This window comes from Ictidomys tridecemlineatus, chromosome 6, assembly GCF_052094955.1.
Source record: "Ictidomys tridecemlineatus isolate mIctTri1 chromosome 6, mIctTri1.hap1, whole genome shotgun sequence".
NCBI lineage: Eukaryota > Metazoa > Chordata > Mammalia > Rodentia > Sciuridae > Ictidomys > Ictidomys tridecemlineatus.
Genome location: NC_135482.1, coordinates 23,412,678 through 23,428,475, shown reverse-complemented (window position 1 = coordinate 23,428,475; position 15,798 = coordinate 23,412,678). Strand labels below are relative to the sequence as shown.

The window sequence follows — 15,798 nt, the reverse complement described above, 5'->3', positions numbered from 1 at the left end:
TTATTTTTATGCAGTGCTGGGGATCAAACCCAGGGCCTTGTGCTTGCTAAGCAAGCACTTTACCACTGAGCTACAACTCTAGCCCGCATTCGTGACACTTTTATACTGATTTATAACTTCTTAGATGACTCCTAATGTGTCATTCTGTAATTTTTTTTCCATTCCCTCTTAAATTATTTTAAATTAATAACTGCAATAAATTGCATGTTCCACTAGAGTCCAGTTTATATCTAACTACTTTAGGTGTGAGGTTATTTAGTAGAGCCACTCCTTATTTTTAAAACAATGCCTTAACTCTGTACCCAAAAGGCCAAGAATGTGCTTGTCCTATTAGATACCCTGAATAACACTTACTTCCGTATTTATTATGACAGTGAAGCCAATCCGTAATCTGAATGGACATTCAATTGGGCCATATAGAATACATGCTGGGAAGACGGTGCCCATTGTGAAAGGAGGGGAGGCAACAAGAATGGAGGTATGTAAATCATTAACACACTTCCATGAAAAGTATTTGGATTTTTTCTTCTTTGGGGGGAGTGTGTACTGGGGATTGAACTCAGGGGCACTCAACCACTGAGCCACATTCCCAGCCCTAGTTTGTATTTCATTCAGAGACAGGGTCTCACTGAATTGTTTAGTGCCTTGCTTTTTCTGAGGCTGGCTTTGAACTCAAGATCCTACTGCCTCAGCCTCTTGGGTTACAAGCCAGTAGATTTTTTCTTCCAATACTCATGGTAGTTAAATACATGGCATATTGAACTAAATGAGTTTACTGTTCATACTTGCCTGGACAGAAATTGGGATGTTTGTACATATGCATGTGTGTAGAACGTCTATCTAATCAGATCAGAGCCCAGTCTGCTGTGGAAGCTGGACCTTCCAAAGTGTTGTTTATTCAACATTTAATGAATGTTTACTGAACATCTCCTAGGTACCAGTCTCAAATTTATTTCACGGTGCTAAGGATTGAACCCAGGGCCTCACATATCCTAGCCACCCACTATTATCACTGAGCTCTATCCTCTGCTCTTTTTCAGATAATGTCTTAGTTGCCTAGGCCTTGAACTTGCAGTCCTCCTGCTTCAGTCTCTCAAGTACCTGGGATTACAAGCAGATGCTACCATGCCTGGGTCCAATCTTTTTAGTAGGCACTGGTGGTATAGCAGTAAACAAAATTCCCTGCATTTTAATAAGGAATGCAGAAAGATCAAAATTTGCTTAGGAGATAAGGCAGGGAAAGGTTGAATAAAGACTGCTGCTACAGGATGTTTCATGTTGCATTAGGTGGGAAGTCAAGAGATGGTAATTGCAACTAGTTCTGAATTTTTCTTTTTTCCTTGACCCGTATGTATTTTCGAAGGAAGGAGAAGTGTATGCCATTGAGACCTTTGGTAGTACGGGAAAAGGTGTTGTGCATGATGATATGGAGTGTTCACATTACATGAAAAATTTTGATGTTGGACATGTGCCAATAAGGTGAGAGACATTGATTTATAATTAATATATCTCTTCTCAATTAACAGTATTTCTAAAAATAATGGCAAACATAAGGGTATACATTTGTAAATGTACACTTATGTAAGTTGAGTTTCTACAATATAGATTAGCCTGTTAAAAATTTTAATCTGAGATGAAAGTTATATAGGTAAGTGTCTGATAATTATAATAATGTCCAATTATTTTGCCTAGCTAGTTAGTATTTCCTAGGTTTTTGGTCTTAATATTTTCCCATTGTTAAAGTTATTTCAATTTACATTGCCTTTTTTTTTAACCTTTTTTATATAAGATGATTAAAGGTTGGATTTGCACCTCCTTTTATGTGTGGTTTTTGAGCTTGGTGCATAAAAGGGAACTTCCATGACTCTGTAGACTAGTACACTAGGAGTTTCACACACATGTCTATACACATATAAGATAGTCTGTAGCTGGTTTCCTAATCAGCTGCTGTATATAATTAGGGATGGGCTATTACACATTCCAGCTTTTGATTGTTGAAAGAGTAACAACAAGTTTCTGAAGACTCAGCTAAGGTTTGGGTTTTTCCTAATGGGGAAAATGAGTTGGTAATTCTTGCCAACCATTAACTTTGGACTTTCTTTTCTTAGGCTTCCAAGAACAAAACACTTACTAAATGTCATCAATGAAAACTTCGGCACCCTTGCCTTCTGCCGGAGATGGCTGGATCGTTTGGGAGAAAGCAAATATTTGATGGCTCTGAAGAATCTGTGTGACTTGGGCATTGTAGATCCATATCCACCATTATGTGACATTAAAGGATCATACACAGCGCAGTTTGAACATACCATACTGTTGCGTCCGACTTGTAAAGAAGTTGTCAGCAGAGGAGATGACTATTAAACTTAGTCCAAAGCCACCTCAACATCTTTTATTTTCTAAGCTTTGTTGGAATACATTATACCAGAATTAATTTGCAACATGTTGTCTGTTTTAACAGTGGACCTGTGTAATACTTTTATCCATGTTTAAAGGAATTTGATCAAAGGCAAACTGTCTAATGTAATTAACCAAGGAAAAAGCTTTCAGGACTTTACAATGTTAACTGTCGTGTCCCCCCCCCCCCCCAGTCTAGGAAATGCTATAAAGCTCAAATTAGTTAGGACTGACTTATACATTTTGTTTTGAACACCTAAGAGATGCTTTTTGGATATTTATATTGCCATATTCTTACTTGAATGCTTTGAATGACTACATCCAATTCTGCACCTATGCCCTCTGGTATTGCTTTTTAACCTTCCTGGAATCCATTTTCTAAAAAATAAAGACATTTTCAGATCTGAGAGCTACATTTCAATGTCTGTGGTTATAATTTGAACAGGAAGTAGCTAAAACTTTCAAGGCATTTTATCTGGACTGTAGATACTACATCGAGAGGTTCTGACATAGTGGCTAAAATAAGATCTTCATGTGCATTAAATGGAACAATAATCTTTTCGTTCACTGGTATACAGTTTTATAAGATTTTACTTCTTATAGAACCAGATTAGTACCTCTCATTTTTTTCTGATGTTGGAAAAATGTACTAATTGAAACATGACTAAGTAGGAACATTTCACCAACTTGAGAATCATTGATTTAGTGAAAAAAATCTACAAACATTTCATTCTTTTGTTTAGTGGTAGTTATCAGGAGGTGTTTTCAGCTTGTATGAAAAGGGTATTAAAGCTACAAAAGCAAAGGAAAAACTCCCATGTTCAGATCTTGTTCTAGTTAGAAAGGTGAAACTGAAATTAGAGTTTTTCATTAGTGAGTCAAATGCTATTAACACTCTGTTCCTTAGCTGATTTGGATTCTTAGTATCGAGATTGGCCATTTCAGGAAATGAGGTTACCAGTACCCTTCTTACAGCAGCTAAATGCGTTAAGTTGAATGTAAGGATGCATAACATTTACTTGTTTGAACTGGACCCCACTACTGATTCCTTAATTGCTTGAATTCTTCTATGTGATTTGTTCCAGCATAATTTCAATATTGTTATGTGCCAAGGTAAAGCCTTAATTTGTATATGCTTTTAGCACAATGAGATTTTATTGCCTCTGGGATGCTTGTTTAGTTTGTATTTTGTTTACCTTTTTCTCTTAAGGAGGAAGCTATGACTTATGTACTTAAGATTGTTACATTGAAAAGCTGCTTTCAGCATTAGAGCTATAAATGAATGTTATCTTTTGAGAAAAATAATCTAGTTTTTAGCTGTAAAAGCTATGTTTATTATGGTGCTAATGTAATAGCTACCTTTGAATAATTTCTTCATTTTCTGTGATGCTGTTCAAGCAGCAGAGCTCACCAGTTTTGTGTGGACACATTGTAGGGCTTGAGCCCTCCAGCTAGCTCCTTTGGGGTTTTGAATCCATATGTTTATATGCTTTGGTGGGAAATACAAAACAAGTATTTTGATTTCTAAACCCAGGATTTTAAAAACTGATCCAAGGAAGAATTTCGGAGCTGAGAGACCTTTTTAGCAGTAGTGATCTATAACCTATATATGCTCCATGCTCCTTTCCCAAATAACTAGTGGGAGCTGCCCCTGGAATGGATTCGATCTTGTAAATAGGAAAGCTGTCACTTAAAAAAAATTGTATATGTTTGCCTACTAGCCATGTATCTCTTAATCATTTTGTTATGTGTACAATGATGTACCTTATTGGTAAAATAATTAGTTTGATGTTTAACAATAGTGCCTTTAGTAAATTATTTTACAACCAAACATGTTGTTTTTTGTTAGACCAATTTAGGAGAATGTAGAAACCCATATTGATATTTGAGGTATTTAGTGAGAACTCTAAAATTTGTTCATTTAAAAATAGATTTTAGTTTCTTGTTTGCTAAAATATTAATTTTTAGAGCAGTTTTAGATTCACAGCAAAATCTTATGGAAAATACTGCAGATTTCCTATATACCCTCTGTGGTCATACAGGTGTTAAATTTTAAGACTGCTGTGTGTGTGTGTGTGTGTGTGTGTGTGTGTGTGTGTGTGTGTGTGTGTGTTTGTAGTACTGGGCATTGAATCCTGGGCCTCTCAATGCTAGGCAAGTGTTCTAGTGCTGAACTACAGCCCTTTTTTGAGAGATCTCGGATTGCTCAGGCTGGCCTGGAATTTGTGATCCTCCTGCATCGTCATCCTGACTAGGGATTTCCAGGCATGTACCACCACAACCAACTCTTTCTCATGTATTTTTACACTGAAATAAAAGCAACTATACCTTTTTTTTGGCAGGTGGGGAATTAGGGATTGAATTCAGGGGCACTCAACCACTGAGCCACATCCCCAGCTCTGTTTTGTATTTTATTTAGAGACAGGGTCTCACTGAGTTGTTTATTGCCTCCCCTTTGCTGAGGTTGGCTTTGAGCTCAGGATCCTCCTGTCTCAGCCTCCTGAGATGCTGGGATTACAGGCGTGCACTATAAACGACATAACCTTATTTATCCTAAGAGCCCATTAAAATTAGGTGCAAAAATACAGCCTTTTAAAACAGTACTTGAAATTAATGGATAAACTCGATAACTTGACCACATAAATCTTTAATGAGGTATAAGAATACATAACAATAGAGGTAACAACTTGCATAGGTTTTCAGAAAATGAACAGTTTTAAACCTAGTCATTTATGTTCCAGCTGTATTTTTGGCACAAATAATTTGTTCAGTGATAAATTCTCATAGCACTTTGTTATCAACTTCCCCAGATGACATGTGAAACTTAAATGTGCTAATGGAGGTCTCTTTCAAGTTTATACTTACATATAAGCACTAGTGGCCAAGAGCATTCTACAGGATGATATTTTTCATTAGACTTCAAGCTGCAAATAAACCCACTTAGAGGGACAAATCATCTTCTAGCAATTAACACTGTGCTTAAGATCTTACAGAACTGATGTGCAGAGTTTAGTGGAGTGAAGTTCCCTTCTGAGTAAGGGAGCAGCAGTAGGATTTAAAAGACATCTAGTGAGATTATTAGAAGAGCAAAGTGAGTGTCTCACAGTTTTTAGTAAAATTCAAGTTCAGGTAATTTTTTTTTTTTTTTAAAGATTGGGGCCCCATGTTTAAGTGGTTTCCAGTAGTCACATAATCCTAGCAAGAGTAAAAAATCCAGGCTTCTGTTTTTTAGAAAAATGAGACACTAGGTATATAAACCAGTTGCCAATTTTGAATTTTCCTTCTCTACCTATGCAGTTTTTTGAGACTTCTTATTCCTTTGAACTAAACATTTCAAGTATACAAAGCTTTAAGAAATCTAATGTTATCAAATATAAAATAAACATATACCCAGGATAAACTACATTTGTATTACATCATATTGTTTTGCTAAATTCAATTTTTTAATGACTGCTTTATTAGAATCTGCCTTATTAGAACCTGTTTGCTGCCGACAAATCATAAGTCCCAGCCATCATTTTTTTATGTCCTTAGTTGCAAAGTTCACTTAATATACCATTTGTAAATCTGCCATTTTCATTTAAATGCAGATTGACTCTGCCAAATAAAGAACAATTACTAAAACAAAATTTACAAGATATCTTTTGAGCCCTGTAATGCATGAAGCCTCAGGAACATCAGTGAGTATGACTGCTGAGTATTAAGATGATATCTGGATATTTCACTTTCATTATATAGTTTAATTCTCTTCAAGGGGCAGATATTCAATACGAAAATAGCCTGAAAGAAATAACTTTGTTTGGTTAAGACATTGTGAAGAAAGTGTCTAATTTTCAATCTATTTTGAATTTGTATAGAAAATAGTTACAAAAGGTAAGTAACAAATGTATATAAAATGCCTCCCAAATTTTTTTAGTAGATTGCACAAATTCATGATATGAGTCAGTTAAGACATCAAAATAAGAGGTAACACTAGTCTGAGGTAAACATTAAAAGTTTAAAACTCTGAGTACTTGAAAAAAGTTTAGTTCCCTGCAGTTGATACACTGTCTCTGTAAAAAAAAATAAAAAGTTGTCATAAATACAAAATGTAAATGTAGTGTGCACTGATTTCAAAATAAAAAAAATACAATGAAGCTCAAAATTTTAAGTCAGCCCTTTTAAAAAGTATATATACAAATTGCAAGAAGAAAGCCCTACTATCTTTGGATCAGTTAAGGATTTCATTAGAAGTGGTATCAGCTTCTTCATTGGTATGTTGGCTACTAGACAGGAGCTCTGGAGACAAGAGTTTAGAATGTCCATTCTCAGTAACTCGCTGGGTATAAAACAAGATATAAGCTTGGGCCTTGCATACTTCATCCATAGTGCACATGCTTAGCTTGGAATCATTGCAGTGTACCCAGAACCCTAGAGTGAAGCATAGAAATAGGATGTTTATAAAGGAACCTCCGAAGTTTCTAGTATAAAAAGCTAAATTTTACTGAAAGTTAAGCTTTTTCTGAAAGAAAAATAATTTTCTCAGCAATTTCTCCAATGAGAAATACAGCTCATGTAGTATGTTACAGTATGTAACTAACTCCTGGTAATTCACTGTTGAATTAATTCCTTTGTGGATTATCTGGGCTTTTTGTAGAGGGGTGTGTATGTGTGTTGTTCACATTATTTATTGTGTGGGTATTGGTGGTGGTGGTTCATTCTTCATTCAGGTACCAAAATGGGAATAGTGAAATGTCTAATCCAATCACTTCTGATAGGATTATACTGTCCTAGAAGGGTCATCGAGACAGCAAATAAAACTAGATTATGTATATTAAAGTTGTACTCTTTAAGTTTGTTCTGTATATCTGTGATCTGTGTGTTAGATGTTAACAAAATGAACTGAAGTAAAAGGAATAAACATAGGACCCTGCTATTGGAAGCATGTCTTTAAGTATACATTCTGACTTTTAATTAGCAAGACCACCTTCAGTATTGTGTCCCCCAAACCCTTAAATCCTCAAAAGTATTTCAGACTTTCAGAAAATATACTATTACTGTAAACCTTACGAAAATACAATTATTTTCTACACAACCTCTCCTCAGCCCACCCCATCCCCCTTTTTTTTCCCCCAGTGCTGGGAATTGAACCCAAGGTCTTTTTGGTACTGGGGATTGAACCTAGGGGTGCTCTACCACTGAGCTATGTCCCTGGTGCTTTCTGAGGCTGGCCTTGAATTTGTAATCTTGCTGCCTCAGCCTCCCTAGTCCTGGAATTTCAGGTGTGTGCCAGAGCCCCTGCCCCCCACCCCCTTTAAACTAGCATACTTAAGAAACATTCTTTCTTTTCTCTCTCTCTTTCTTGGAATTAAACTCAGGGGTACTTAATCATTTAGCCACATCCCCAGCCCTTTTTTGCATTTTATTTAGAGACAGGGTCTCACTGAGTTGCTTAGGGCCTTGCTAAATTGCCGAGGCTCACTTTGAACTAGCAATCCTCCTGCCTCAGCCTCCTATGCCGCTGGGGACTACTCCCAGCACTTCAGAAACATTCTAAGGAGAAAAGTGGTCAGGTGGCTTTGTTTAAGATTATCTAGTGGCCAACTTACAAATTGCTAAAGCCTGAAATCCAACGTCCAAGTCTAACCCAACATAAAATAATTTTTCCTATCTATACCTCCTTCAGAGTTATAGCAGTAGGCAGTGTAGTGTCCTGAGCCGAATCCTTTCCCATGGTGCATTACTACAGCAGATAAGTCATAGATAAAGCATTCTGGTCTGAGGGATTTCAGGGTCTCCCTGCAGCAATATGGCTCCATGTTTAAAGTTTCCTCAAAGCCAACATGAACACCAATCTTCTCTCGATTATTACATCCTGACCACCTGAGAACAAAATAAAATAATCAGGAAAAGGAAGGAAAATTAGCACATACTAGGTCCAGACACTTGCTTAACATTAAGACCTCAGAGAATGAGAAATAATATATGAATTAAAAAAAAAAACAAACATGTATATAATTTCCTTTTAATGATGAGTCGGGTATAAATGGAGATATTTAGGTGTTAAATAAATCTAAAGAGGTCCAATCAGGTTTCAAAAAACATATTTGCCTTGTGAGTTAGACGACATATAGGAAAATTAGCTCTTGGAAAATTATATAGTCCTAAAGGCATTTTTCTCTAACAGATAAAGTCAAGGCTCCAAAGAGTTTTTAAAAATTCCTTATTATCTCTTATTGTTTTACTACAGTATGGATAGGGTACCCCAGATGAGAGACATAATACACATTTTTCTTGGCCAGATGAGAAGTAAAGAAAACCAAACAGGGAAAAACTCATTTTCTTGGGACATTTCAGAGCTCTTTAAACTAAAAACAAACAAAGAAACATTTTGAAACTGACCTTGCCTTTATGTAAGTCAGGATAATATCCATTACTTATAGGATTCTAATAATGTCCCTATATTGTGATTTTTCTCAATCTTCTGGTCATGCCTCCCATTATTGGATCTAAACGTGGCAAGTAATGTTTTTCTTATAGGCATACTATGAATTGGAGCTACAGGGTGGGGGGATCATGTTCTTTAAAAAGAACGTAATCCGGTTTGGGAAAGGATGACACTGACAAACGATAAATACATTGAAAGTATTAAAACTTGAAGTTCAGACAAACAATAGAAAAAGGGCAGAGAATATAGACAGGGTTTAGAAAGAAAAGTAAATGTTGAAATGTTTAGTACTATGTAAAATGGTGTATTTCTGTGACATTGTGAAATAGTCTTCTTTTCACTTACTGACATACAGCTTCCTAAGACTTTGGAATCCTTCCAGTGAGTATCTTGAATGCCAACAAGATGACTAGTGGCTAGAAACTCCTAAGTAGCTTCAGAGATGGGTACTAGTTGTGTCTTTCAGACCTATCTCCTGTCTCCAGGAAACTGAACACTGCTAGCTGGTAATTTAATCAACCAAGCCTCCATAAAAGTGCAAACGGAGTAGGTATGGTGGTGCACACTTGTAATTCCAGTGACTGGGGAGGGCTGAGGCAGGAGGATCATAAGTTCAAGGCCAGCCCCCACAACTTAGCAAGACCCTATGTAAAAAAAAAAAAAAAAAAAAATAGAGCTGGGGATATAGTTCAGTGGCAGAGTGCTTGCCTGTCATGTGCAAAGCTCTGGGTTTGATTCCCAGCACTGCAAAAACAAAAATAAAAATGAATAAAAAGAGGACTATGGATATCGCTCAGTGATAAAGCTCCCCAAGTCAATCCCTATTACCCAAAACAAAAAACTCAAAAGGGACTATAGCAGCTTCCAAATAACTAGATGTGGATGTTCCCAGAGGGTGATGTGCCAGGGAGGGTATGGAAGCTCCTTGCTCTGCACATCTCATCCATCTGGATCCTTTAACATAACCTTTGTGGTAAATGGGTAAACTTAAATATTTCCCTGAGTTCTGTAACTCTGGATTTGTGACTAAAAGAAGTAGGGGCCCATCTGTGGGGCTAAACTCTCAACCTGTGGGATCTGATTCTATCTCCAGTTGTAGTGTCAAAATTAACTGAACTAGAGGACACCCAGCTAGGGTCTGTTGTAGAACTTCTTTCTCGATGGGGAGAAATCCCCATGGATTTTGGTAACCAGAAGTCACAGAAATACTGTGTGTGTGAGAGTACAGAAACTGCCAGTACATCCTGCCTATGAAATGCATAAATATCCTTGCATCCAAGGCACCTAGAACTTTAATAAAAGGGAAGATCAACACAGAAAATAATGGGACTTGGTTAATATGAGAAGCTTCTATCATTTATTCTCACTTTATGTATATCTTTAGCTTTACCATAATATTCAAACCTTGTTACTTTTCTGTATTAATTTAAAACACTAGTAAGAAAAATGGGAGTTCATAACCCACTTGAATCAAACTGTGAAATATGATATATTAAGAACTATGTAATGTTTTGAACGACCAACAATAAAATATATATAAAATAAATAAATAAATAAATAAAACTGAAAAAAAAAAACACTAGTAAGACATCTGAATAGAAAACATTTACTCTCCTATTAATAACAGATTGGCTACCCAAATTTTTATGCTGGTAGAAATAAAACAAAATGATAAAGAACAAGATAACACTACCCAGAATTTGTAATAGCTTTCTTCTAAGAAGTGAAGAAAATAGGACTGGGAGGTAGACACAAAGTATTTCTAAGATATATGAGAAATATTTCACTTCTTATGTTTCTTCATAGACTTCTGCTGCTCTTCCCAATCCCACTCTTTCCTTTTCCCCAGAGGCAATCACTATTTTGAGCATTACTTCTTTTTGTATTTTAAAGATACATTCATTATTAAACAAAATTTTGTAACTGTATATATTTAAGTGTGGCTACATACCTACATACATAAACACACATACATGAGAAAGATCAGGACATGTTGAGAGAGAAGTTTTCCATTTGCATTTAGAGTTGTCAACCACAAGATGATGAAACCAAAGAAGCCAAGCCCACAGCAACCTCCCATCCCAGCTCCTTTGGTAGGGGACTAAACAACATGAACCTGCTGAAAATGTAAAAAGTTTACATCTTACCAAGTTTTTTGACAATCATTAGTAAAACTTGGGTTGCTTTTCAAATATTTTAGAATTGTATTTATTCCTATTGTAACTCATCACTCAAAAGTAAAATGAATGTAATAGTAGGTTCAAGTTTGCAGAATAGATTTTTTTTGCAGGGGTGGTGTGGAGGTGGTGGGTACTAGTAGTGAATCCAGGGCCTCTCACATGCTAGGCAAGCACTCTAGCAATAGAGCTCAATATTTTAAAGACCGGTGGGCCCATCTTTATATTTTGCATTAGGGATTTAACTCGGGATGCTTTACCACTGAGCTACATTCCCAGTTCTTTTTTATTTTTTGTTTTGAGGCAGGGTCTTGCTAAGTTGTTCAGTGTTGCTAAGTTGCCCAGACTGGCCTCAAACTTGTGATCCTCCTGCCTCAGCCTTCCCCAGTGGCTGGGATTATAGGTGTGAACCATTGTACCATTTAAACTGCTGTAGAGAAAATTATCTGGAAAATTCAGAAATTAACTCTTATTAAATGCTTTGGGTGAAGATTTTACTTGGCTGCAAAGATCATTCACAGAATGAAGATGAACTTTTTTTGTGTGTATGGTGCTGGAGATTGAACCCATGGCCTTGTGCATGTGAGGCAACTGAGCTACATCCCCAGCCCCCCTTTTTATATTTTATTAGAGACAGGGTCTTGCTGAGTTGCTCAGGGCCTTGCTAAGTTGCTAAGGCTGGCTTTGAACTTGCAATCCTCCGAGTCACTGGGATTACAGGCCATGTGCCACTGTGCCCAGCTGAGGATGAACTTCTTATGATAAACTTTTTTCTGCTTATGTAGCTAAGTATATACTATATTGGTTTGAACTTCTATTAGAATTTATTAGTTTTTCCCCTGTGACTGGCTCTGTAGTGATGTATATCAGGATGCCACTTTTAAGGTTATTTTTTTTTTTTGGATTTTTTTTTCTCTATTGTTAGTGAAATCTTTTTCTTTATGCATGTGGCAACTTAGTAATTTATTCCAACATACTATAATTAGGTGTCTATTTGTACTGCCTGTATAGACAATTATTCAAATTTATATCTTGGCTTACTTTTTCCCATTGTCCTTAATATAGAAGTATGGTACTGGTATTTGTGTTTTACAGTGTAATCTATAAAGTGTGGGGCCCTCAGTTTCTAATACATTTGTGGAGTTCTGTCACTTTCTATACAGAGCATCTGAGTACAATTACTAAAACTGATTGTGACAGTTTTTAACTATATATTTTTGCTTATTTACAATATGAGTAAAATGTTTCTCTCTACAAAGCTACTTTAAAATCATATCTAATAATTGGAGAAAAATGACTGTGTGTCCCTCCAAAATAAAAAGGTCCATTAAAAACTGGGATTTATCTTTTATACATGTTTTATGTTTTATCTTCTGGAAAATACAATAGTACTTTGAATAGATGAAGAGAACAGAGAAAGATAAATGCAGTAGAGACAAGATAAAGTTTCTAGAATCAAAAATGGTATTAAGAGTTAAAAATGTTTAGGTAGAAGATGAAGGGACATGGAATGTCAAACAAATCTGAATTAAGATCTTAAAGTGTCAGATTAGAGAAGTACCCATGATGGAATTAAAGCAGTAATTAGAACAGGAAATCCTTCAATAGTTTATAGAAACCAACTAAGTGCCAATTTAAATCACAAAAATTTAAATCTTTTCAAGTTTATCTTTGCAGAATGTTATATATGTACATACATTGTCCCTCCAATCTCCACTGCCCTAGGTAAACTTATTTTCAGTCCACATTATTTTATACACAATAATAGGGCTCATCTCATTTTTCACTAAACCTTTTGTTGTAAATTCTACCCTATTCCTTCATTCATATCTTTGTTCATGTGGCTCCCTTTGACTAAAGTGCTCCTCCTTCTGTATATACCCCATTCATTTGCTTAATAAATATTTTTGGGCTCACTATGTGTGGACCATGGTTCTGGGCCTTGAGATATTAGGGATGAAAACACTAAGTCTACTGAGTTTGTCCTCCTGGTAGGAGGAGAGAAATAACAAGCAACTTAATTGCAGAGAGTAGGTTTTGTTGTTAAACAAAAATAGGATACTGTGACAGATGGCTGGTTGGGTGCTACTTTAGAGAGGACTTCCCTAAAGATACCACAGATGAAATGGGACTTGAATGAATAAAGCCCCAGAGGAACCCTCAGAAAGGCTTTGGGAAAGTTTTAGACATCTGCTAAATCCCTCCCTCCAAATCTCTGATAGTATATTTATATGCAGTGTATATATTTCTACTGAATCATTATTTCTGTGCATGCCTGAATATATGGAATATAGAATATCTTGAATCAGAAAGCACTCACATGCTGGGCATGATGGTACATGCCTGCAATCCGAGCAGCTCCGGAGGCTGAGGTGGGATTGTGAGTTCAAAGCCAGCCTCAGCAACTTAGCAAGACCCTATCTCCAAACATTAAAAAAAAAAAAAAAAAAAAAGGTTGGGGATGTGGCTCAGTGATTAAGTGGCCCTGGGTTCAATCCCTGGTAACAAAACAAAACAACAACCCACAAAAAATTCTCTAAACTTTCACATGGTATTTGCTGATTATATTTGTGGTATTTGTGGTACTAGGGATTGAATTTGTATGCTATGCCACTGAGCTACATCCTGGCTTTTAAAAAAAAAATTTTGAGATAGGGACTCACTAAAAGTTGTTGAAGCTGACCTTTTCCTCCTGAACAACCTGTAGGCATGCATTACTGAGCCTGGCTGCTGATTAGACCTTTAACAGCAAAATAAATAACTGAATGATTAATGTTAAAGTAATCAATCCTAAGAAGTAGTACTGAGGAGAGAGAGGTAATTTTACTATACTAAAGTATTTGAATTTTTAAAAAGCAGGTATTTTGGGGGGCTGGGGATATAGTTCAGTTGGTAGAGTGCTTTTCTTGCATGCACAAGGCCCTGGGTTCAATCCCCAGCACCACACACACACCAAAAAAAAAAAAAAAAAAAACCCAAAAAACCAAAAAAAAACAAACAAAAAAACACAGGTATTTTTTAAATTACAAAGACAAATAGCAACAAGTAATTTGTCATGGGCTAGACAGCTTTTAAACCATTGCATGTTAAGTAACTTCAGAGGGTCTCATTCCTTAAGAGAAAATACCTCCTCAGGTTAATGCAGTTCACACGAAGAATAAAGTAATTTACTCATTAACCAACAGATTTGCCAATTAATTTACCTTATTATTTCAGAAGGCGAGGATTTTGGCTTTCTAAAAACCACTTTGAATTGAATTGCTATCCTTTGGGGGGCAGGGTTGGTGCTAGGGACTGAACCAGGGGCCTCATGCATACTAGGCAAGTGCTTTACCACTGAGCTAAATCTCTAGCCCAAATTGCTATGCTTTTGATCACATATTTTCCAAGCACAAAGCATGTCAAACACTCCAAAAAAATTATAGGTTAAATTTTTTAAAATTATACTTGAAAATGCTGAACATTAAACATCATCAAATTTACAAGCATATAGCTGACCAAAATGTAAGGATACTCCTCAGTAATGCATTCTACAAAGAAATGCTAATAGAAGGTTAGTTTTAGCAACAAGGTTAGCAACACATATTAGTTTTTTTCCTTAGTCATCTGCTAGCCAAGTATACAGTATTAAAATTTAATCCATCATATGTGTTCTTTCGAGTTTTAAAACGTTGTAAGAGGCAATAACCAAGTTAGAAGTGTGAAATTAGTAGGCAACTGGTACTACTTCTACTAACCTGAATCTTTTGAGGTGTAGTCTGAGAACCTGAGGTAGGTGGCATATCATAAGCTGTTTTTGGGCTTCTGTGAGTACAACTGGTTTTGAGGAAAATCTTCTACGCTTTGCTATAATATCAAAGAAAGAATGAAAATCAAATTAAAGATACAAGGAAAATTTGCATAAATCTTTTTTACTTAACTCAGACATGAACTAATTAAACACTTACTGTGCTACAGCTGTTGTACTGTGCTAATGATAAAAACATGGATCTTATGATCCACAGTTTAAAAAATGAAACAAGCTAGACAAGTTAGACAGAAATAAGCACATGATTTCATAAAATTATGCAAATGAAAGAATGAAGTATACTGCCACATATTTAAAAGTGGCCAATTAGTAGGAAAAATCTAAAATTTTCCTTCTAAAAATTTTAATACACATTTCCCAAACTGTTAAAAAATGTGCGGTCACTTGTTTACTGAGGCTAATCAGGACCCCGGGGGGGACAGAGTCCTTACTGTCCAGAACAACCCTCCACCCTTCCTGGGGGTCTACCCCAGTCCTGGCTGTTAGCCTCAGAAAGTGGACCTTTCCAGCAGAGCATTCAAGGGTTCCCTCACTCAGGTATGTTATTTTTGCTCTTTTAGCATCAGATCTTAGACAAATAGAATTTGAGATTATTTTTGTTGTCCCTTCCACTTCTCTAGTGTTCTTTTTAGGAATTGATTGTGTCCTGGCTTTCTGGTGGGCCATTGCCTACCAAAGTTTGCTCTTAATGTCTAGGACTTTTCCAACTTGTACATTAACTCTGACTCCAGACATGGCAGCAGCTGCTTCTCATGTAGGAGGCAGAATCAGTCCACCATAAAGCTGTGTTCTAGCTGTCTCTTCTGACCACCAGAAATCTTTCTGCCATGTCGATAAGCACCCCAAGATCAGGTACCTGGCTACTGATGAATATCCTATTCCTACATCTTGATTTTCTCCTACAACCTTATGGTCCACAAGTAGCTATACAAAGGATGCCAACTTCTTGACTCATATATATATATATATATATATTTTTTTTTTTTGTTTTT

The 15,798-nt window shown here is 36.2% G+C and overlaps 2 protein-coding genes across 4 annotated transcripts in view; one reads left to right on the top strand and one right to left on the bottom strand.

Annotated features, from left to right (window-relative positions):
• Positions 1-2,801, top strand: part of Metap2 (methionyl aminopeptidase 2) — a 36,041-nt gene extending 33,240 nt beyond the window's left edge. For both annotated transcript variants that reach the window (XM_013358230.4, XM_005324444.4), the window contains exons 9-11: positions 375-478; positions 1,364-1,479; positions 2,109-2,801. In XM_013358230.4, the coding sequence (XP_013213684.1) occupies positions 375-478; positions 1,364-1,479; positions 2,109-2,361 (473 nt within the window). In that variant the 3' untranslated portion in view covers positions 2,362-2,801. The remainder of the gene's footprint in view (positions 1-374; positions 479-1,363; positions 1,480-2,108) is intronic.
• A 2,220-nt stretch (positions 2,802-5,021) lies between these two features.
• Usp44 (ubiquitin specific peptidase 44) overlaps positions 5,022-15,798 on the bottom strand; it is a 29,103-nt gene continuing 18,326 nt past the window's right edge. For both annotated transcript variants that reach the window (XM_005324445.4, XM_021725803.3), the window contains exons 4-6: positions 14,736-14,844; positions 8,051-8,256; positions 5,022-6,804 (exon numbers count right to left, since the gene is read on the bottom strand). In XM_005324445.4, the coding sequence (XP_005324502.2) occupies positions 6,605-6,804; positions 8,051-8,256; positions 14,736-14,844 (515 nt within the window). In that variant the 3' untranslated portion in view covers positions 5,022-6,604. The remainder of the gene's footprint in view (positions 6,805-8,050; positions 8,257-14,735; positions 14,845-15,798) is intronic.